At 40.0% G+C, this 23,975-nt stretch overlaps 2 protein-coding genes across 2 annotated transcripts; both read right to left on the bottom strand.

The window, feature by feature from the left end:
• Window positions 1-3,323: 3,323 nt before the first annotated feature.
• Window positions 3,324-10,614, bottom strand: zgc:77375 (uncharacterized protein LOC402927 homolog). The gene is made up of 8 exons (XM_062986690.1): window positions 10,487-10,614; window positions 8,458-8,661; window positions 7,733-7,845; window positions 6,471-6,564; window positions 5,914-5,947; window positions 5,599-5,773; window positions 4,925-5,113; window positions 3,324-4,729 (listed from the first exon to the last, which is right to left on the bottom strand). The coding sequence occupies exons 1-8, from the start codon at window positions 10,583-10,585 to the stop codon at window positions 4,333-4,335; spliced, it is 1,305 nt and encodes a 434-aa protein (XP_062842760.1). The 5' UTR covers window positions 10,586-10,614; the 3' UTR covers window positions 3,324-4,332.
• Window positions 10,615-13,370: 2,756 nt separating this feature from the next.
• Window positions 13,371-20,797, bottom strand: isy1 (ISY1 splicing factor homolog). The gene is made up of 11 exons (XM_062986735.1): window positions 20,730-20,797; window positions 19,104-19,126; window positions 18,957-19,008; window positions 18,804-18,869; window positions 18,620-18,662; window positions 17,708-17,820; window positions 17,155-17,272; window positions 16,885-17,007; window positions 14,748-14,866; window positions 14,040-14,126; window positions 13,371-13,803 (listed from the first exon to the last, which is right to left on the bottom strand). The coding sequence occupies exons 1-11, from the start codon at window positions 20,730-20,732 to the stop codon at window positions 13,696-13,698; spliced, it is 855 nt and encodes a 284-aa protein (XP_062842805.1). The 5' UTR covers window positions 20,733-20,797; the 3' UTR covers window positions 13,371-13,695.
• Window positions 20,798-23,975: the final 3,178 nt, after the last annotated feature.

Below are 23,975 nucleotides of genomic sequence, written 5' to 3'. Positions count from 1 at the left end.
GTTTCACTGATATCTCCAGGTACTTTCATGTCATTGTGTATTCTTAGGGAACATATTCTTATTGGAGATGAAATTAGCCCCCAAAACAGTGGGGGTCTGGTTACTTTCCGTATAATCAATCTTATACAATGCCAAACAAAACCCATTGTGAGTGTTCGCTGCCTAAAAGTTTGCATATGTGTGTGTGTGTGTGTGTGTAGCCAAAATAATATATACCCGCTGCTTGTGTGGTGCAACGGTGTATTATCCTTTGAGATCTGGGTTTGATTTTCATTGGTGCTATCAGTCAATTGGGTATCTACACAGACATTATACTGTATGATTGGCTGTGGGGGGGTTTGCCGAAGCTCTGTGATGGACTGGAACCCTGACCAGGATGTTCCTGTCTTGAGTCCAGTGTTTCCCAGTGAAGCTGAGTGGGGAAAAAAAAACAACCTTATTACTGTCTTCACAGTGGAAACTTTAATCTTTTCCATGCTAATGAAAACAAGGATTTTTGTTCTATGGTACCTTGTATTTATTCCCCAGTAAAACAAGAAGTCATGAACCACTTACGAGTTCCTTAGAACTCAGGTAAACTTAAATATTTTCAGTCATCTTAAACACGGATCATTCTGGAGCTGACTGGATGCAGAAACATGGACCAGGAAACATTCGTATATGAGGGAAGTTTTTATTTCCATTAAATATCTGAATACCTGAACAGTCAGTAATATAAAATAAATACAGTACATGCAGTTCAGTTAGAATGAGAGCATTTTAAATCTTTTCTTATGACATTATTGATCTAGAAATGAGGGGTCACAATTAGATTTGAATTCATCTTTTCTTTTAGCCGACACTTATTTAAAATGACTAACAATCGGGACAGATACAGTGCAAGCAATTGAGGGTTAGGGGCCTTGCTCAGAGGATCTTCTAATTGCTGACTGAGCTACTACTGTTCATGTCAAATAGCAGAAATAAAATGAGCAATTTGCTGTTTATGTCACTAAAAAGAAAGTGGAACCATGCATCCCCAGTGCAGATGTATTACAATAAATCAGTGGGTACAATAAGTTCATAACTTTACAAACTATTAAAGCAACATTAAAATGCTAGATTATAAATAAAACCACATAAAAAAAACAACCGTTCTGACCAAATCCTGAACTGACCCGGTATTGGATGGAATTATGGTTTCTCAGCCCTACACGCAAAACATTTCTGGTAAATAAATAAAAAATAAAACATAACATAAACAAAATAGATCCATGACTGTGTGATTTTGCTGGAGTGAGACACATTTTCTTCTACAGTATTATTATTATTACGCATGTGCCAAAATTCAGTGAAATATTACACAGTGATATATTTAACACACAACACTGTTATGGTATCATCAGTATCATCGTTCATCAGTCCCATTACGTTCATTTACGAGGAGGCTGCCAGGTAGTCATCGCTAAAGCTCCTAGATTTAGAAAAAGAAATGCATTCTTTAGCTGTGGTGCTCTTTGGGGTCCAATGACAAAGGGTGTCACTGTCGTCGACAAACTTGGACCCACATATAATAAATAAATCTATCTATCTCCTCGGCTGCTCCCGTTAGAGGTCGCCTGCGGATCGTGATTCGTATTATTGATTTGGCACAGTTTTTACGCCGGAAGCCCTTCCTGACACGACCCTCCCTATGCACTTTATGCATCCTAGCGGCCGGGTACCTATAGGACAATTCAGTCTCCAATCAGCCTGGCTGCATGTTTTTGGACTGTGGGAGGAAACCGGCGCACCCGGAGGAAACCCACACATACACGGGGAGAACATGCAAACTCCACACAGAAAGGACCCGGACCGCCGCACCTGGAAATCGAACCCAGGACCTTCTTGCTGTGCGGCGACAGGTGCTACCCACTTAGCCAGCGTGCCGCCCATATAATAAATAAATGATAATAATATTATTATTATTATTAGTGTGATTGCCTAAAGGCAATCATACTATTGTTATCCGTTAGTCATATTATTATTATTATTATTCTGCCGGTTTTTTGTCCGTGCTTCTCCTCCCGCAGTTTTCGAGATATCGACCCCGTTCCAGCGCCAAATCGTCCGGCCCATACGGGAATGGAGCGCTTGTATACAACTTTTTGATACGCCCGCGCGTTCGCCCGCCACGCCCGCTTTTGTAGCGTTTTTTGGTCCCATTGACTTCCATTCATTTTTTAGAATGGGATTTTCCTATACTCAAATCGAGAGCTAGGATTTAAAGATAAAGTATTTACCCCCCCCGTCCCCCAAACACACACTGTAGCTCTTCTATACAGCATTTAGATACGCTCACTTCCCACTGATGTAACCCCACTCACATACAGCATTTAGATACGCTTACTTCCCACTGAGCATGGGGATTCGAACCCACGCCCACCTGCCACGCCCGGTTTATGTCCCCATTCACTTCCATTCATTTTTTGAAAGTTCGAGATATCAACGCCGTTCCAACTCTATATCGTAAAGCTCACTGATGTAACCCCGACTCAGATACAGCATGGGGATTCGAACCCACACCCACCTGCCACGCCCGGTTTTCAGCCCCATTCACTTCCATTCATTTTTTGAAAGTTTGAGATATCAACGCCGTTCCAACTCTAAATCGTAAAGTCCACTGATGTAACCCCTACTTGGGTACAGCATGGGGATTCGAACCCACGCCCACCTGCCACGCCCGGTTTTCGGCCCCATTCACTTCTATTCATTTTTTGAAAGTTCGAGATATCAACGCCGTTCCAACTCTAAATCATAAAGCCCACTGATGTAACCCCGACTTGGGTACAGCATGGGGATTCGAACCCACACCCACCTGCCACGCCCGGTTTTTGTCCCCATTCACTTCCATTCATTTTTTGAAAGTTTGAGATATCGACGCCGTTCCAACTCTAAATCATAAAGCCCACTGATGTAACCCCGACTTGGGTACAGCATGGGGATTCGAACTTACCCCCACCTGCCACGCCCGTTTTTCGGCTCCATTTACTTCCATTCATTTTTTGAAAGTTTGAGATATCAACACCGTTCCAACTTTAAATCGTAAAGCTCACTGATGTAACCCCGACTCAGATACAACATGGGGATTCGAACCCACGCCCACCTGCCACGCCCGGTTTTTGTCCCTATTCACTTCCATTCATTTTTTGAAAGTTTGAGACATCAACACCGTTACAACTTTAAATCGTAAAGCCCACTGATGTAACCCCGACTCAGATACAGCATGGGGATTCGAACCCACGCCCATCTGCCACGCCCGGTTTTTGTCCCCATTCACTTCCATTCATTTTTTGAAAGTTCGAGATATTGACGCCGTTCCAACTCTAAATCGTAATGCCCAATGATGACACCCCTACATGGGTACAGCATGGGGACTCGAACCCATGCCCACCTGCCACGCCCGTTTTTTGGCTTTATTTACTTCCATTCATTTTTTGAAAGTTCGAGATATCAATGCCGTTCCAACTCTAAATCGTGAAGCCCACTGATGACTCTCCGAGTTGGATAGAGCATGGGGATTCGAACCCACGCCCGATCGGCACACGGCAATCACACTCGCATTTTCTCCGGAAATGCACATCTCTAGTTATTATTATTATTATTAGAAGCGCAAAACCTTTTTTTCGTTCTCCAGATGAACGCTGCGTGTTTTGTAACCGTAAGATCGATATAATTATGACCCAGCGCACTATTTAAAGTAGAAATACAAATCAGGCAAACTCACACATAGGACAATGTCTAGTAGATCCAATTAGCCTGACTGTGTGATGAAACCAGAGCACCCGGAGGAAAACCATTAGACACAGGGAGAACATGCAAACTCCACACAAAAAGGACACTGGCCACCCAGGCCCTTCAAGCTGTGAGGCCACTGTGTCGCCCCTTTAATGGACAGGGATTCGACAGCGCTTTCCAGCGGCCCTAAATATGCCTGGATGAAGGCTAGATAAAAAAAAAACAGCAAAGCAGAAAACTGTAAAATCTGTGCATTAAATAAAAAACAGAACCAAAAAATTAACTTAGGATCTGTTCACTGGTTATACAGTATTTTAAAATGATAAAATGCCTTTAGGAATAGTTTTAAGTGGTTAAATGTGTCTGATAAAATGCACCAACGAAGGAAAATCATCTAAACCGACAGTACTGATGTGAAATTACAGTATGAACGCCTCAAGCCTCAATATCCTCCGTTTGTCTAGTATAAACGTCTTTAATACCACAGTGTTTTCATCGCAGGGTTGATATTGTGCTCATTAGACTTCCTACTCGTTTTTTCCTCTCAGATCGGCGTCATGACGTGCTTTGATGCCACTAAACCCGCCCAAAGTTCTCCATCTCGAATACGAGTTCAACGGCGGCGGCGACGTCCTGAACGATGCTGCCGGGCTCGATGAGCGCCGGATCGAAGTGGAAGTCGCGGTGCCCGTGGAACACCGTCTCTTTGATGCACTGACTGGCGTCTTTAGGAACCTCTATGTTCGGGTTGTACACGCCCGTGCACACCAGGACGGACTTGCAGGACGTAGCAGAGGGCGACGCCAGCTCGCTCTCCCAGTCGCTGTCCTGGTCCACGTCCTGAGAGACCGGAGAAGTGGTTCCCGCTGCGGTCAGTGCCTGTTGCATGGCTTTGGAGCTCTTCCTGGCCAGTCGTTCTTTGAGGTAGCGGTTGTAGAGGTTGGCGCCGTAGATATCAGTCATGATGTTGTCTCTGTGTTTAGAGGGTATAAAATATTTAGGTTTAATGACATCAGAATTAAAATCAATAACGTTCGGCTTGGGGGGTGGTGAGAATCGTACCTGCACCTACAGTGCTCTTTATTTTCTCTACATGAGCTATGGTGGTGGACTAGCAGCCCAAACGCCCCTCAACAGATGGGTTTAGGCTATGACTAGGCGTTCTTACCCGACGGCGTAGAGTGACGTGATGGGTGATCTCCAGCCTCTCTCTGCAGCCTGTGTTCGGATCAAATACTCAGCGTAGTGATAGGTCAGCTCACTGGGTTTCCCCATCAGAGCCTCGTACTTCAGATCCCGACCGGTGACCTTCTTATAGATGTTTTCCAAACACACCATGAAGGTGCCGTGCCCAAATCTGCCAACAAGAAGTACAATTATAAAGGTGCATACTGTAGACCTTTTGTTTTATGTCACGTTTATGTAACCGCAGTGAGTCTGATGCCAATCCACAGCAGGGCACCACACATTTACTCGCTTATGCACAACATGAGACAATATGTAAATCAAAAAAGGACTTTGCATGTTTTGGAGACCTGGAAGGTGGGGGGGACTCCTTACAGACAGTGAACAGAGGTTGAGATTGAACCTAGGCCCCCATGATCCATGGTGCTGTGCCACACGAGTGCAAATCACTTTGAGAGTTTTAGAATGTGCATGGCATTACGTGAGCCTACTCATAAAGACACATATCAGTGCACCCCTAGTGCCAGTCACAAGCCTGGATAAATAGGAAGGTTGTGTCTGGAAGGGCTGTGCTAAATTAAATATACGTATGCAGCAGGAAGCAGCAGAAAGGAAGCATCATCATCAGTCTAATAATCTTCCTGAAGTCACATTTACCTTGGAGATTGTGCTTCAGCCATCCACATGAGGTCCATGTTACAGGCTAAGAGAGGCAGGTGGGAGGAGTGGGAGGTTTCATACACGTTGGCTAGATTCCCACTGGTTAATAAAACATCAATGATCAGCTGTAGGTTGGTCTCCCATCGAACTGGCTCCCCGAACAGTATAACAGCTGTGAAGGAACAGAGGAGACAGACAGATTACAATCAATAACAATACAAGTGATTAGAAACTCTACTAAATTTTGGCTCTACTGTTAACAAGGCAAGAGGAAAGACTTGCAACACAAATCTAACAACAAAATCCTCTTACCTTCAACCTTTGGGAGGTTCGCAATATGAGAGGACTGCAATAATAATAAAAATAATAAAAATTATAACTTTTAATCTATCTCTGTATTAAGAATCAATAATTACATGTAAAATTATACATCAATATTCTTCTCAAATCCACCCACCCACAGGGTTCAGCCCAAATCCAAACCAACAGATCTAGATCATCTTTTTTATTACATTTTTATTAAATGTTTTTACACCACGACCTCCGACAATCACTTCTTTTCAACTGCTAGGGACGGCATGGGGATCAGCCTCTCGCCGTGCAGGCGCCTCGACCGGTCAGCAGAGGTCGGAATTGCCCAGCAATGAGAAACCCTCTTTTAGCCGAGTTTCCTCCCCCTACGGACACAGAGCCAATCGTGCGTCTGTGTTGGCGCCCAGCCGGCTAATAGCAGAGAGATTGAGATCTCAGCACCCAAGCACCCTAGAGCTCTTGGTCTTTTCACATATAACCAGTTTTAGATTAGAACCCCTGACCCCCATTATACTATTTGCAAAACCGCATCAAAAATCTTAAGACAAATTTCTTACTGGGAGTTTCGGGCGTCTGTTGTGATCCACCATGTCCAGCAGGGGAAAGGATTCTCTCAGCATGTCAATACTGACCACTTTGGTAAATCCCAAGCTTCGAGGCAGGATTAAGGATTTATATTTGGAAACTGCGACAGCATTCATTAACGTTATCATTACATGTTTGTTTTTTGTAGCACTGTGGTTCAAACTGTGAATCAAAACATGTATTTAATATAACATTTAAAAAATCATGGGGTAAGAGGTTATTTATTAGACTCTACATTAGACACATAACATCCTTCTGATTTCTGTACTTACAAATACACTATGTGGCCAGTAGTATGTAGACACCCCTTATAACTCTTGGGTTCTGGTGTATCAGCCACACTCCTTGCTAACTGGTATATAAAAAATAATGACAAAAAAAATGTATTTTATGCTTTCAACATTGTGGCAACAATTTGAAGAAGGCACTTTTCTTGCTCCTGTGCCCCTGTGTACAAAGCCTGGTTAATAAAGTCCTGACCTCAACACTGTTAAACATCATATGAAGAAATCAGAACATCATTTACACTGGAAGTACTGTATATTAAATAATAAAAATACTTGTTTCCTCTCATAGTAACCGAGTCTTGATGTAAACAGATTAAGAGTCCGTGTTCCAGTGATTTTAGAAGCAGCAGAGCAACAGATATTTCTGTCCACAGCTCCCAGGAAATAGACTGGAGTGTATCAAATTCCACCATGTCAGATTCCAGGATCCAGCATGAGTTTTCCAGATCTTCTGCTGATATACCACTATAGTACAACCACTATAAATGCTAAACTGTACAGCAGTATAATAATTAAACAGGATAATAACACCTCTATAACTCCTATATATTATACACCATATGAACAAAAGTATATAGACACCACTCCACAGTTATTGTGTTTACATGTTTCAACATCAGCCACTGCTAACAGATGTATAAATCAATTAAAAAAAAAATATTATCTGCTTTCAGGGTCCATAAAGGCATGGGTTGACATGTCTGCTTTAAAGAAATTCCATTGGCTGGCACACAGCCTGACCTCAACCCTTCTGAACACCTTTGAGATGAATTGGAATGTCATACTCTACTTTGTTTGTTAAGATTACAGGCTGGAAAAGTGGCAAAGGAGGCGAGCAACTTCATATTATTGCTCATAGTTTTGGAATAGAACATCTGACAAGCTAATAATCAGGTGTCCACATATTTTTGGCCATATATTGCGTATATCAGGACATAAGAGGATACTTTTTGGCAATATCCAGGACTGGGCCTTGGCCGGACACCAGCACACACTTGTTATGATATTTCCTGAACATTTTCAGGGGACTGTGAGACATCATCACTTGATCTTGGGTTATCTAGAAAAAAAGTAGTAAAAGCTTATGAATAATAAATGTTATACATAATCACATATCATCACATTTAATGTTTTCCATGTACATGATACTGGCACCAAAATCAGGATTTAAAAAAGCAGCAAGCTTTAAGAATGACCTGCCCCAGTTTTAGAGCTGAACTCTTACACAATCAGATAAGGATGTTTACTAAAGCACAGTGCAGAATGTAAAAGGATGGATGCTCAGGTGGCACAGTAGTCCATTACTCTGGCCCACTACCACTATGACTCGGGCATGGGAAATTGCTCTGCAGACACAATTGGTTCAATTCTGAGAGATGGGAGGCCGGCAAGGACTCACCTTGGACTCCAAGAAGGTGTATTTCTTCCTCAGACCTTTTATTTATGCTTTCATATTTATTTATGCAATTAATTACACAACAGATTACATTCCAGATCAAGCATAGGTAATACTGGTTGAAAAAAGGCAGTGTTGTGCCATGCTGTGCGGTAGTGAGACACCCAAGTCATAATACAGTTCGGTCTTTAATTGTAAAATACAATAGCAGCCAGTAAGTCAAGCATTCCTACCAAAGGAAATCACAAAATAGTTCTGAAGATGAAGAATACTCACAGGAACACCCAGTATGTGAGACAGTTGGTCGGCTTTCTTCTGCCTCAGACAGTTCCCAGCATTGGTGACAAAAACCACAGGGACAATAAACTGCCCACTGGAGTCCACCAGTTTGTGAAAAGCTTTCTTGGCTGCTGGGATGGGAGTCTTCCCTCGGACCAAAACCCCATCGATGTCGAACAGCAAGCCAAATCCTGGCTCGTACTGTTTAAATATATAAAGAACATATTATATAATGAGAAGCAGAACATTTGACTGGCATTAACATAGAAACATAGAAAAATTGTACTGGCCATAAATTCATGTTGGTTAAACTGAGCTCTCTTGTCAGTCCACTAGATTTTATACTTATAATATGAAATACTATTTAAATATATTGAATAAAAACATATTATTCTGCATTTCTCCTGTAAAAGTAAAATGATCAGATAACTGGCCTGCACAAAGCCCTGACCTCAACCATACACATAAACATCTACAAGGAAGGTCTCGCTTCTCATCAAAAGTGCCCAACCTCAGAACGTTCTTGTGGCTTAATGGAAGAAATATCCTGCAGTCATGTTTGAAAATTCTGTGGAAAGCTTCCCAGAAGAGGAGAATCAGACAGTAAACAGCCTGATTGTTTAGCAACTGCACAATGCTCTGGTGCCCAATGCCCAACGTTTAGTACAACACTCAAACAGATTCTGATTACACTGGTTTATTATTATTTTCCTGGACAAAATGCCGGTGTCACTACCAGAGTCCTGGAAGATTAAATACAGTATGTTGATTTCATAAAACCACACAAAACAACCATGAAACTTTAATGTTTTAATTGATGTATTGTTTAATTAATACTTAATTACAATGTAATAAGCTAATTCAATCCTCATTCAACGTATATATATATAATTTAATATAAATTGGAATTGTGCATTTTCACATTGGTTATATTTGAACATAAAATAAGATGCTACTAGCAAAAGTGCAGCCACCACTATTCAAAATGCATTGTTGATTTTATTTATTTATTAGGATTTCAACGTCATGTTTTACACACTTTGGTTACATTCATGATTACACAAGATTCATCAGTTCAAGTTTAATATCAAACACAGTCATGGACAACTTAGTATCTCCGATTAACCTTTGTTACTGTGGGAGGAAACCGGAGCTCCCGGAGGAAACCCACACAGACATGCAAAGAACATGCAGGAGAACATCTTGCTGTGCTTACATTTACATTTACAATTTCAGCATTTAGCAGACGCCTTTATCCAAAGCGACTTACATTATAGTTACAGTATACAGTCTGAGCAATTGAGGGTTAAGGGCCTTGCTCAAGGGCCCAACAGCAGCAACCTGGCAGTGGTGGGGCTTGAACCAGCGACCTTCTGATTACTAGTCCAGTACCTTAACCACTACGGCTTACCACTGTGCTTACGGTGCTACCCACCGAGCAACCGTGCCACCCTGTCACATTGGTTAAATTTGAATAATAAAATAAGATGCTACTAGCAAAAGTCAAATTTCATGAAAAGTATATTGAATTATAAATTAATATAATGTCGAATTGTCTGTTTTCAGTTTACATTAGGATAAAATAAGTATGAAAATCAATAACTGATCTGGTGTGTATAGAAATATTTATTTGCCTTATTGGCTTTTAAATAATGTAACCTTAAATATAACCCCAAAACTCTAAATATAACCCCAAACACTGAACATAAACAGCTGTTTTATAGGGATAATTCTGTCTGACAGAAATGCTGCTGTTTTTTCCTGTCATAAATCATTATTTTGTCATCAGATCCCAGTGAAATCATAAATTCTGTTGTAGTGACAGACGTGCTTATAATAATCCAGCATATCAGCTGTTGTTTTAAAATGCTTTGTAATTTAGGAGCAAATCCAGCATTACAGTATTACAGGTTGTGCATAAAATTCATGCCATCACTGTAGCTAGATGCTAAGCTAAAGACTGCATTAAAAACAACGCTATAGCCTGTAGCATTAGAGCACAATGTGCGCTACAGAGGAATCTTACCTTTCTATTGGCCGAGGCGGCCGCGCACATCGCTCTTTGTTGTTGTTGCCGGGCAACCAGGCTCCCTGTGGACCTCAGAACCATCCCGAAGCGCCTCATTTTCGCCCTGTTTCCGAAACCTACGACCTCCACCACCGCCTGAGTACCGCCGGCTCGCTGCCTCCATGTAGCTTTAGTACAGGAAAGAATGTGACGCAGTGGAGGAGGAGGAGAATCCCCCAAATTCTCTCACTCACAGCGCTCACTTGTATATCTGCTCTTACCTATAGAGGGCGCTACGGGGCAAGCGGGTCTGAGCACTGCGCATGCGCAGAACATCAGCCATCAGTTGTCATATTTATTTATTTACTAGGATTTTAACGTCATGTTTTAAACTCTTTGGTTAGGGCGGCTTAGTGGGTGGCTCTGTCACCTCACAGCAAGAAGGTCCTGGGTTTGATCCCCAGATGGAGCGGTCCGGGTCCTTTTCTGTGTGGAGTTTGCATGTTCTCCCCTTGTCTGCCTGGGTTTCCTCCCACAGTACAAACCGTGCAGGTACTGCGGTCAAGCCAGCCTCCACTTCGAAATGCTCATCAAATCAGCCCCCACGTTGTTTCTAAGGATGTGCGGATACTAAACATTACATTAATAGCTTCTGGTAAAACTGATAAAAAAAATTCACTGACGACGTGAACGTGAATACATCAGTTATAAATATATCAGTTACAAATAAATAAATATATCAGTTAAAATATATAAATATATCAGTTACAAATATATATAAATGTATCAGTTAAAAATATAAATACATCAGTTAAAATATATATAAATATATCAGTTAAAAATATTAATATATCATCTAAAAATATATAAATATAACAGTTAAAAATATATAAATATATCAGTTAAAATATATAAATATATCAGTTAAAATTATATAAATATATTAGTTAAAAATATATAAATGTATCAGTTAAAAAATATGTAAATATATCAGTTAAAAAATATGTAAATATATCAGTTAAAAATTGAATAATTAAATAAACCAATTTCTTCCTGCAAACTGTATTTGGGATACAATTTCAAGCTTTGAAAAAAAGAGTTGCTAATAACCTGACATTATGATTTTACTTTAAATTTAAAGTAAACTAAAATTTAATCTTAGCTCTTTAATTTTTATTGTTATTAAATAGAATCTACTTGTTTCCACTCAACAATTTCACTTTGTAATGATAGTTCACCATCTGTAGTTTACAATCAGTTAATATCAAGCATTTCTGATGTGTCATTTCTAACTTCATTTACAAATGATAAATCAGAATGTTTTGATATTAACTGAGTGACATCTACAGATGGTGTACTATCATTATAAAGTGGAATTATTGTGTGGAAACTAGAGAATTCTTTTTAATAACAGTCTAGAGTGAAAATAATACAAATATTACAATATAAAGGCCTTTATTTAAAAATGACACATCAGAATTGCTTGATATTTACTGAGTGTAAACTACAGATGGTGTTCTATCATTATGAAGTGGAATTATTGTGTGAAAACTAGAGAATTCCTTTTAATAACAGTCTATATTGAAAATAATAGAAAAATAACAATATGAAGGCCTTTATTTAGAAATGACACATCAGAATTGCTGTCAGGTTATTACCAACTCTTTTTTCCAAAGCTTGAAATTGTATCCCTAACACAGTTTGCTGGAAGAAATGGGTTTATTAATTTTTTCATTTTTAACTGATTTATTTATATATTTTTTAGCTGATACATTTATATATTTTAACTGATATATTTATATATTTTCACTGATATATCTATATATTTTTAACTGTTTTCTATATTTTTTAACTGATACATTTATATATTTTAACTGATATATTTCCGTGTTTTTAACTAATATATTTATATATTTTAACTGATATATTTATATATTTTTAACTGATATATTTGTAACTGATGTAGTCACGTTCACGTCGTCAATGACTTTTTTATCAGTTTTACCAGACGCTATTACCGTAATATTTAGTATCCGCACATCCTTAGAAACAACGTGGGGGCTGATTTGACTGAGCATTTCGAGTCTGGCTTGACCGCAGTGTGCAGGTGAGGTAAATCGGAGATACAAAATCGTCCATGACTGTTTGATTTTTATTTCTGTTTTATCTGTCCCAACTTAACTAAAAACTTTGAATAAAGCTCACTCACTTTCTTAACTGTGCTGGAACCTATCCCATCTTTTCAACGGGCGCAAGGCACACAGTAACACCCTGGACGGGGCGCCAGTCCATCAGCGGGCAGAACACACACACACAAACCCATGTACCTACAGGGCAATTCAGTGTCTCCAATTAATCGGACTGCATGTTTTTGGACTGTGGGAGGAAACCGGCGCTCCCGGAGGAAACCCACGCAGACATGGGAAGAACATGCAAAATCCACACAGAAAGGACCAGGATCGCCCAGCCCGGGGATCGAACCCAGGACCTTCTTGCTGTGAGGCGACAGTGCTACCCACAGAGCCACCGCTTTCAATAAAACTAAAATAATCTAAATGAAATGTTAAATACAGTATAAAAATTGTGCTTTGTCCAATTGCATTAAATATTTGCTAATAATTTAAGGAATTAATATTTAATGCTTCACGTCAAGTTTTACTAAAATTGCTTCTCTAAACGCAGGAGTGATATACAGTATAGTGATGAGAAGTGAGGGTTGTTATTTACTTGCACTAAATAATTCAGGAGATTAGATTTAGTTCCGATACTGCATGTGTGACTCTGGTTTATTCTCAGTTTCTCAGATCTGTGGTCACATGAACCGAGCTGCTTTAAATCAGTTTTTTAATTGCGTTCTTAAAAACCCAATAAATAATACAGCCAGTTTGTAGAAAATTCTTTACTGGTGAAAAATGTCTCAGGGTTTATATAAAACATATTTACAGAGAGTTGTGTGCTGTCTGATCTACAGTTAGAATTAATTATGCAAGTATAACATATTTATAACACAGTAACATGTAAAAAGCAGACATGTCAATGAACGACAGCAGGTGAGCCACTACAATACATCAGCTGTTGAGTACAAAAGCACATAAAAAGTGCAATCTTTATTAACTTGTAGCTGTAATACAGCCGAGTGACATTACTAGCACATTACTGTGGGTTATCAGTTCCAGTCCCGTTGAGAACCTGATGGGATGTAAAGCAAGAGCAGCTGGCTGATCTCGCTACAAGCCGAGTAGCGCTTTAGCTTCTTCGCTCTGTGCCATTAAGTTCTCGCTGGCGTACTTCTGCAGCAGCTCCATCTTCTTTCTTCTGACCAGAGCTTCTTCAATCTGAAATAAAGAGAAATATAATGAATATAATGAACTCTGATTTAAAGATTTCCATACCTAATCCAACTAAACACTAGATGTGCTTCAATAAAAAATAATAGTGTGTATGTGTGTGTGTGTACAGAATATCAAGCCATAACTGATTATATAAAGGCACAGATGCCCTTTAAGGCTGATGAGTAGGCGCAATTAATATTTATTCGGAATATTTAGACCTTCTGTCTGCATCCACTCACCTCCTTTTGTGAAGGTACAGGTACATGAGCAATAAATGTTTGTGCTCCGTCCTCCCCCTCCATCTGTTCCCTCGTTTCATCGTCCGACTGCAAATGGAGAAAAGTTAATGATTAAAGAACAATAAATCATCAATTCTCATCAGTACGTACGGTAAATACGTATGGCACCAAGCCTAAATGTCAAAATATAGTCCTGCATTAATAGCAGCAAGAAAAATACACAACCTGCTGTTATCCCAGCAACAAAGACAATAGGATTATAACTGTATATTAATGCCGATGGTTTTATACAGAGGTGTCTAACAAGCTCGTGGTCATATAGTGCATACACAACAACTCTCAATCAGATCTTTTCCTGGGAAGTCTGCTCAAGTTCTTTTCGCAATACAGCTTAGCATCACTAGCCAGTCGCTTACAGTCTTGAAAGAGACTTCATTCTCATATCATCCCAGAAGATGCTCCAGGCTACATTTTTCCACTTCAGAGGCACATTATAGGTGATCCACTGCTCTTTCTGACACATTCATAAAAGAAATCCAGTAGAAACAGAAGTAAAACACAATACAAAGCAAGAAACACCACAGTGATGATGATGAAATTCTACATTAGATGAGTTATTTTGAGAGTTAGAGGGTCAGAACACACCCACAAGGCTCCTGACAAAAAATAAGGTTAAACTCTCAGAATCTTCTTGAAATGCTTTGTCACCTCGTCATCTTTTACAGCATAGATGTATTCCTCTTCCTCCTCAGCCTCTTTCATCCCGCCACCTTCAGCCAAACGGGCCTCTTTCGCGGCCTTCCACTTCTCAATGGCTTGTGCTATTGCTGTACGAGTACACACAGATTATTTACAGATTAATAAGTCACAAGTAAAATGTAGAACTGTTTTGCACTTTATCTATTGCAAAAAACGTTATTTAGGAAATAGTTCATCAAACACACCAGCTCAATTTACATAATTTGCTGATTTTATTAAATGCACAATAACTGTATGTGCTCAAATCAACAAACTGACAAAAGTAATGATGCGTTTAATTTATATTTTCTTATTTTTATTACATTGTTTTTTTCCAGTATGTTAAATTTAAAGAAAACTGTGCATCAACATCCAAAGAAATCAGTGAAGTTCCATTAAACAGAACATAAACTGAGGATCAAGGATGTCAGGACTTTTGTGTGTCTATGCATTTCATGAATCTCTTACGCAAAGTGGTAAAAAGAAAAATGATCATTGCTTTGTCACTTATTTTATGAAATGAATAAGTTGAATTAAGTCTTTAGTGTTTGCTGCTTATAGAATAGAGCAGCTTTTATTCAGACTGTTTGTACATATTCACATAAGCTTATAGACACCTGGGACTGGCTGGTCTTATATGATCGATAGGGGAGCAAGAAGTGCCATCTATCCCATTAATAAATGGGAACCAATCAGCTGCCAACTAAAGGCCAGAAATGGCCAATCAGAACTTAAACTTGCACTATATAACATGTGTTTCCTTGTGGCACTCAAACAAATGTCACAAATGTCACAGAATCTGAGACACACAGCTAAAAAAAATCAAGCATTTAAGTCCACAGCACACACAAGAGGAGAAACGAGATCTTCCAGTCCAGGGAATTTGGTAAGAATTTATGCTACTGTGCTCAACAGATAATCAAATTACGACACCGCTATAAGCAGTCTCGTACACATGACATCAAACACGCTCATCCTTAGCCACGGCGTGGAGTTAATCACAGGACTGCAGCGTGGCCCGTCCCGTTCAGGTCACTTCTGATTCAGAACCTCAAGCTGTACGTCAGGAATTAAGAAAATTAACACAAATAAAAACCACATGCTGCAGAGTACGAGCAGCACGTTACCTCTTTTTCAGTACACACACACACACACACACACACACAGAAAGACAATAAACTGTTCTTGCAATACTGTGAGTGTAAAGTGCATCTGTGTGTCTGGGCTATAATAAAATAAAATCACGTTTTAGCACTTAGTGGTGAGCTGCGTCTCCAGAAGCAGATGTTCAGAATAGGTCAAACCCTTATGTTACTGTTAACGCAGTAACAATGCATATTTACGATGCACTTTACGATGCTTAAATGTATATACAGTAGACACACACACACACATATAGTTTTATATAGACAAGCTTGTTTATTCTATTTTTATTACCCTACCCCCCATTTTATCCTGTCTGTTCTCTCATTTTCTCTTATGTTTGCATATGTGCAGACTTCCTGAGCGTCCCAACACACATTCTGATGTACAATTGCTAAGGAATTAAGGAATATTGACCATCAACCACTTCTACAGCCAGAACCTCAAGATCACCCCGATTATCCTCACCTATATAATAATGCAGGACTGAACATAACGGCTGTTCAGGATGTTTCTAATGGATCACACTATCTAGCATATGGTCACTAAATCACTGGCTTCCCAATTTAGCCATGACATACAGTGGCTTCAGAAAGTATTCAGACCCCGTGCCTCTTTGAACACTTTATCGTGGTGTGAATTTGATTTTGAATAGATATATGAACTGTTTGTGTATACAGATATCAAACAATACCTACATTGATTTTTTCGGAAATGTAAGATGCCTGGCACAACCCTGAACCTTCTAAGAGCTGGCTGTCCAGCCAAATTGGTCATCTGGGCAAGAAGGGGCCGTACAGGAAACATAGTGGTGGGTAAAATGCCAATTATATCCATTCAAAATCAAATCCAGAACACAATAAATAGTGCAAACAAAGTCAAGGGGTCTGAATAGTGTCCACTGTCTATAACTGTTAAAATAGCCACTGGTTAGGAATAATACACCCACAAGGCCACACCCTACCTTGTTTTTCATACTCTTGCTCCAAAGGCACCAGAACACCATCGTCCTCGTCTCGGTAGCCGTAATACTCAGCATCGATCTCCTTCATTAGCTCAGCACGTGTTTTTCTGGGTGGCGGGACAGCTAGAGAAAATAAAATCATCGCTTGTATGTTTATTCATTGACCATTTTATAAAAATCTTAATATAAATAATGCATACACATCTCAGTTCCACCTGAAATATTTCTTTTTATTACTACTGTAGTACAATTCCATTCTGCTGTACTTACGTTCTTTTTCAAACAGTTCTCTCACTCCTGGCAGGTCCTTTGCAGCACCAAAATATTTGTAACCTCTGTTTCCAGGCACTTCTTTCCCCTCATGATCAAGCATCCTGGGTCCAATTCTCTGCAGGTGTACACACAATCCAGAGATGCATAAAGATACACAGTAATATCAAAACCATGGGGCATAGAGGCACTTCTATCTTTTTACATTCCTTTCTATCTATTTATTACAGTGTAGAGTATTACTAAAGACGACAGCAGAACCTGAACTGGGCCGTAACTGATACAGAATAGAGCTGCATGGTGTCAGACTGCAACAAACAGCATTGTGGGTAACATATTCGTCTCTGCTGAGGTACTTGAATCATTTTTACATAATATTTCTTTCCAAAATCAAACAAATCATCTCCCCCTTTAGCAGCCTCATTCTTCCACAAAACCTGGTCCACCCCCCCAACTCCCCGAAAAGACCAGTCCAACAGTTTAAATACATCACAGATATAATCACTGCACAAGTTCACAATCATTGTAATATCTGTAATATTCAGATATTTACCCCATAGTCAGGTCCTCCAAGTTCCTTGATTCGAACCTCCCAGTGACCCTTCTCACGAATAAGCTTGTTGATTTCATCATTCAGATCCCGGATCTTAAATTCCCCTAAACCAGCTGAAGAAAAATGATTAAAATCATGATCTTATACTGAAAAGACTCCTTAAACTCAACATGAAGAAGAGAAGAGCCTAAAATGCAACACGTTGTTTAAAAAACATCATTTTGAGATTATGAAAAGAATAAGCAAATTATAAAATTAATAACTGCTTTTATAAATGTTTTTTTCCCCTTTTTCTCCCACTTTAGCGCATCCAATTTCTGCCCGTCAATCATCCTCTCACTAATGCCGGTCCCTGCTCCTGATTGGGGAGGACGAGGCCGCTGCACGCCCCCTCCGACACGTGCACAGCAATCGAACATCTGATCACCTACACTTGACGAGTGCAGTACAGCGCTGTGTACGGAGAGCCACACCCTCTACCGCACTCCTTTCCCATCTCTGTGCAGGTGCCACCAACCAGCCAGCAGAGGTCGTAATCACACTAGTCTGAGAGAGAGAGTCCCTGTCCGGCTTAACCCGCCCCTATCTGAACAACAGGCCAATCGTTGTTCATGTGGCCGCTCAGCCTCAGCCGGCAGGCAGAGCCGGGATTCGATACGATGTATTCGAGATCTCAGCTCTGGTTCCAGCGTGTGTTTTTACCGCTGTGCCACCTGAGCAGCTTATAAATGTTATTTAAAAATTAATGTTGAATATATCAATAGGCGAGCTGTGTTGCTTTTCAGTTTTGTAACAATAGTAAGTTTTTGTGGATACGAGTGTCTGATAAATGCGATAAATGACCAAAAAACTGTGACAAAATATCAGGCAATGAGAGGCACTAAAAGGTCCTAAAAACACACAAATACTTACCGTTTTGAATCTGTGCCACCTTCTTTGAGATTTCACTGATGATCTATAAGAAAAGTACAGCGTGATTTCATTTTTCCAAATTTTTTCTTAACTTATATCATACAAACTAAAGATTTATTGTTACGACCATCAGAAGCTTCATGTTTTGCCATTTTTGCAGCAGTGCACATGAAGATTCTCTTACCTGTCGCCTCCACTTCTCAGCTTTAGGTAACTCGCTGCATTCAGAAGCCAGAAAAGGTCGTCTCTCCTGCCATAATCACAACAACTTCTTTAACTACTGAATATTCACACTGTAATTCAGACTGATTGTGAGAACAACAGAAGTAATTTCTACCTTTACTTTTCCTTCTTCAAGCTGGGCTTGCCGGAACCTGGCCAAGGCCGTCCTGTAGAGCAGAAACATGAATCATAAACACGACCATCGAACAAAAAACACAATATAACAAGAACTTGTTATAGTAGAACGAAGGTCGGGACTTACATGGCCTTTTCTGCATTTCGAGCCTGAAATTACAAATAGTTATATAATTAATACTAGTAGTGTTATAACAGATCAGAGGAGATTCTGGGAATTCTGGGAGTTCAGGTACTGGGAATCCACATTTATCAAAAAGCTGTTGTTGTTTTTTTTAAATACTGTGCAGGACCTTTGGTGCCCTCTGTTGTTTCATATTATACAAAACATGATTTTACACAAAGAATATTAGAATAAAAATTGTTGTAAAGCTCCACCAAACCACAGTAAGTGCCTCTAACTTAAAATAAAGGAAACTCAAAGAATGGTGAATCTTTTCAGTAATGATACAGTACTGATACAACTGCAGTCAGAAAAATTCACACACACACACCCCCCCCCCCCCCATTTTAAAAGGCATTTTGCTGATACAGAACTGAACGCTCCTGACACCTCTCTTGTAGAATCATCTCATGCTTCATTGTTTTGATGAGATTGCTAACGGATCTAGACACAATTTTGGGTTTTCTTCTACAATCAAACAGGTTTGCTGCTGCACCATAAGTCTGAAACTTCTGGACAACTCTCCCAACGGTACCTGCAGGAATTTTTAAATCTTCCGTACCTATCGCTCTTTTGGTTCATTTCACATTTACGGCATTTTAGCAGACGCCTTTTTCCAAAGCGACTTACAGTACTGTGACAGTATATTGTCTAAGCAATGAAGGGCTAAAAGCCTTGCTCAAGGGTCCAACAGCAGCAACCTACCAGTGGTGGGGCTTGAACCAGCAACCTTTGGATTACTTAACCACTACGCTACAGCTTGCACTATTATTCAATTTAACAATGAAACAATGAATCTCCTCTATTAGCTTTTGTGGCAGCTGATTAGATTTCACCATGGTTGCGACACAACTTGAATCTCAGGGTGGTGTTGATATAACACATCACAGCTTAATCATGTTGTACCCAACTAGGTCGTACAGACTAGCAGCAGGTTGTATGATCAGCAGTATGATGTAGGAGTTAAATAATAATAAGGACATGGTAGCATTACCAAATGATCATGCTTGTCTAAAATACTACATGATTTTTTTTCTTCCTTCATTTGATGCATCAGTTTACTGATAAAGACGTCAATTTAAGCAAAATCCTTATTTTACATTTTCAGCATTTAGCAGAAGCCTTTTCCCAAAGCGACTTACAGTACAGTTACAGTCTAAGCAATTGAGGGTTAAGGGCCTTGCTCAAGGGCCCAACAGCAGCAACCTGGCAGTGGTGGGGCTTGAACCAGTGACCTTCTGATTACTAGTCCAGTACCTTAACCACTAGGCTACAGCTTGCTTGAACTGATGGGTGAACATTTCCGACTGCAACTGTATAAGTCAGTATCTAATCCTCTATACTGTGCACATATACACACACTACAGATATATTACACATTACAATGACACATTAAACATATATTACCTATTACTGTACCTATATTTACCTAAGCTAAGCTAACTAGCGGTGCTACAGTGCTGTTCAGTAAGCACTGCAATATTGACATACAAAACCCGCGTATAAATCCAGTTACATTATGCAAAGCAATACACCCATAGCTATATTATTTATATATGTGCGTATACATAATATAATTTAAACACGTACCATGTTTTATCTTTAACTCAAACCTTTGCGTGGTAACAGAGACGTCGCGCAATGATAACGCACCGCCAAGCAACTTTTGTGGCGCAGAATTGTGACGCAGGCGCGGATGTACCGTTTGTGTGCAGTGTTGCTAACTTATATCTCAAATGTTATTTTTTATAAAGTGGGCGGTTTACCATTTCTGTTAAGCTGCACTTATCTCCCTAATAAACTCCATATTTCTCTCTCTAAGTTTCATGAACAAGCTTTACTCGCATGGAAATTATGCTTCATCCACATTTTCCCCAGATAGAGCCCTCCTCTGGAATAATGCTGATAATACAACTGAGAAAAAATCCCTGTTTTCCCCTAAATGGTTAAATGTTTCAGTATTTAATTACTTTTGATCAAATGACAGTGTTGTTCCTTAACAAGCCGTAAATAAACATATTCCTTCTATACAACTGGTAGCTTTAACATTTGCTGAATTCTGGTGGTAGAATATTTTTCTGTGAATTTATTTAAATAGCTTTTGAACAACTGCTCATATTGCTCCAAAACAAACTGTTTTATAAAAATACTCATTTTACATACTTCAACTCTTACATTGACTGTCCTAAACCTTACACACGTGCTCCTAAGCAAGTTGTATTTTATCAAGTGTAACCCACATTACATAATACAACTCTTATACTGACACTTTTACCCTGTAGCATTGCACACCATGCACACACATGCCAGTTTATCTGTAAAATGTAGTATTGCACACCTTACACACATGCCTACATTATACATATAAACAGGCATGTGTGCATGGTGTGCAATGCTAAAAAGTGACAGGGTCAGTATAAGAGTTGTAGTATGTACAGTGTATCACAAAAGTGAGTACACCCCTCACATTTCTGCAGATATTTAAGTATATCTTTTCATGGGACAACACTGACAAAATGACACTTTGACACAATGAAAAGTAGTCTGTGTGCAGCTTATATAACAGTGTAAATTTATTCTTTCCTCAAAATAACTCAATATACAGCCATTAATGTCTAAACCACCGGCAATAAAAGTGAGTACACCCCTTAGTGAAAGTTCCTGAAGTGTCAATATTTTGTGTGGCCACCATTATTTCCCAGAACTGCCTTAACTCTCCTGGGCATGGAGTTTACCAGAGCTTCACAGGTTGCCACTGGAATGCTTTTCCACTCCTCCATGACGACATCACGGAGCTGGCGGATATTCGAGACTTTGCGCTCCTCCACCTTCCGCTTGAGGATGCCCCAAAGATGTTCTATTGGGTTTAGGTCTGGAGACATGCTTGGCCAGTCCATCACCTTTACCCTCAGCCTCTTCAATAAAGCAGTGGTCGTCTTAGAGGTGTGTTTGGGGTCATTATCATGCTGGAACACTGCCCTGCGACCCAGTTTCCGGAGGGAGGGGATCATGCTCTGCTTCAGTATTTCACAGTACATATTGGAGTTCATGTGTCCCTCAATGAAATGTAACTCCCCAACACCTGCTGCACCCATGCAGCCCCAGACCATGGCATTCCCACCACCATGCTTGACTGTAGGCATGACACACTTATCTTTGTACTCCTCACCTGATTGCCGCCACACATGCTTGAGACCATCTGAACCAAACAAATTAATCTTGGTCTCATCAGACCATAGGACATGGTTCCAGTAATCCATGTCCTTTGTTGACATGTCTTCAGCAAACTGTTTGCGGGCTTTCTTGTGTAGAGACTTCAGAAGAGGCTTCGTTCTGGGGTGACAGCCATGCAGACCAATTTGATGTAGTGTGCGGCGTATGGTCTGAGCACTGACAGGCTGACCCCCCACCTTTTCAATCTCTGCAGCAATGCTGACAGCACTCCTGCGCCTATCTTTCAAAGACAGCAGTTGGATGTGACGCTGAGCACGTGCACTCAGCTTCTTTGGACGACCAACGCGAGGTCTATTCTGAGTGGACCCTGCTCTTTTAAAACGCTGGATGATCTTGGCCACTGTGCTGCAGCTCAGTTTCAGGGTGTTGGCAATCTTCTTGTAGCCTTGGCCATCTTCATGTAGCGCAAAAATTCGTCTTTTAAGATCCTCAGAGAGTTCTTTGCCATGAGGTGCCATGTTGGAACTTTCAGTGACCAGTATGAGAGAGTGTGAGAGCTGTACTACTAAATTGAACACACCTGCTCCCTATGCACACCTGAGACCTAGTAACACTAACAAATCACATGACATTTTGGAGGGAAAATGACAAGCAGTGCTCAATTTGGACATTTAGGGGTGTAGTCTCTTAGGGGTGTACTCACTTTTGTTGCCGGTGGTTTAGACATTAATGGCTGTATATTGAGTTATTTTGAGGGAAGAATAAATTTACACTGTTATATAAGCTGCACACAGACTACTTTTCATTGTGTCAAAGTGTCATTTTGCCAGTGTTGTCCCATGAAAAGATATACTTAAATATCTGCAGAAATGTGAGGGGTGTACTCACTTTTGTGATACACTGTAAATGCTATTGAAGTTATTAATAAAAATCTGTTTTTACTATGTAATAAAGGGTGAATAAATACATTTTTCCATAAAGTGGGTTAAAGAGGAACTATTCATGCCGACTGGGAAATTATGTGCAAACACACACACACACACACACACACTCACACACTCACACACACACACACACACACACACACACACACACACTCTCACACACATATCTTACGCCTATTAGCAGTACATGTGACTTTTCATGTGCTGATCAGTACAGTGTTTTTACCCCCTCCATTCACCCTGTAAAGCACCTGATCAACCACACACACACACACACACACACACACACACACACACACACACACACAATTTCACTGTGAAAAAGACATTTACACTATAAGGACTATAAGGAGTATTGAGACACCTCTTCTAATCACTGAATTCATGTGTTTCAGCCACAACGGTTGCTAACAGGTGTAGTAAATCAGTGATATAAAGGAAGTGATATGCTTCTGACTTTGCAGCAACAGTTTAGGGAAGGCCCTTTCCTGTTTCAGCATGAGTGAGCTCAGACATGAAGAATAACTCAATTTAAAAACCAAGAAACTCCAGTGTCCGGCACAGAGCCATTACATCAGAACCATTCAAAAGCTATGGGATGAACCAGAACATCAACATCAGCGCCAAGCCATACAAATGCTGAATGGGCACAAATTCCTACAGACATACTTCAAAGTCTTGTAAGAAGCTTCTCAGAAGAGCAGCTGTTGTTCTAGCT

This window comes from Trichomycterus rosablanca, chromosome 24, assembly GCF_030014385.1.
Source record: "Trichomycterus rosablanca isolate fTriRos1 chromosome 24, fTriRos1.hap1, whole genome shotgun sequence".
Taxonomy (NCBI): Eukaryota; Metazoa; Chordata; class Actinopteri; order Siluriformes; family Trichomycteridae; genus Trichomycterus; species Trichomycterus rosablanca.
The sequence above is the reverse complement of the archived record's forward strand: the minus strand, read 5'-3'. Positions and strand labels throughout refer to the sequence as shown.

Coding starts and splice junctions, on each gene's coding strand:
- zgc:77375 (XM_062986690.1), bottom strand. CDS start 10,585: ATGAGGCGCTTCGGGATGGTTCTGAGGTCCACAGGGAGCCTGGTTGCC. Junction 8,662..10,486: donor CCGCCTCGGCCAATAGAAAG/GTAAGATTCCTC, acceptor ATATTTAAACAG/TACGAGCCAGGATTTGGCTT. Junction 7,846..8,457: donor CTCACATACTGGGTGTTCCT/GTGAGTATTCTT, acceptor CTTTTTTTCTAG/ATAACCCAAGATCAAGTGAT.
- isy1 (XM_062986735.1), bottom strand. Junction 17,008..17,154: donor AGAACTGTTTGAAAAAGAAC/GTAAGTACAGCA, acceptor TATTTTCTCTAG/CTGTCCCGCCACCCAGAAAA. Junction 13,804..14,039: donor CTGTACCTTCACAAAAGGAG/GTGAGTGGATGC, acceptor TCTTTATTTCAG/ATTGAAGAAGCTCTGGTCAG.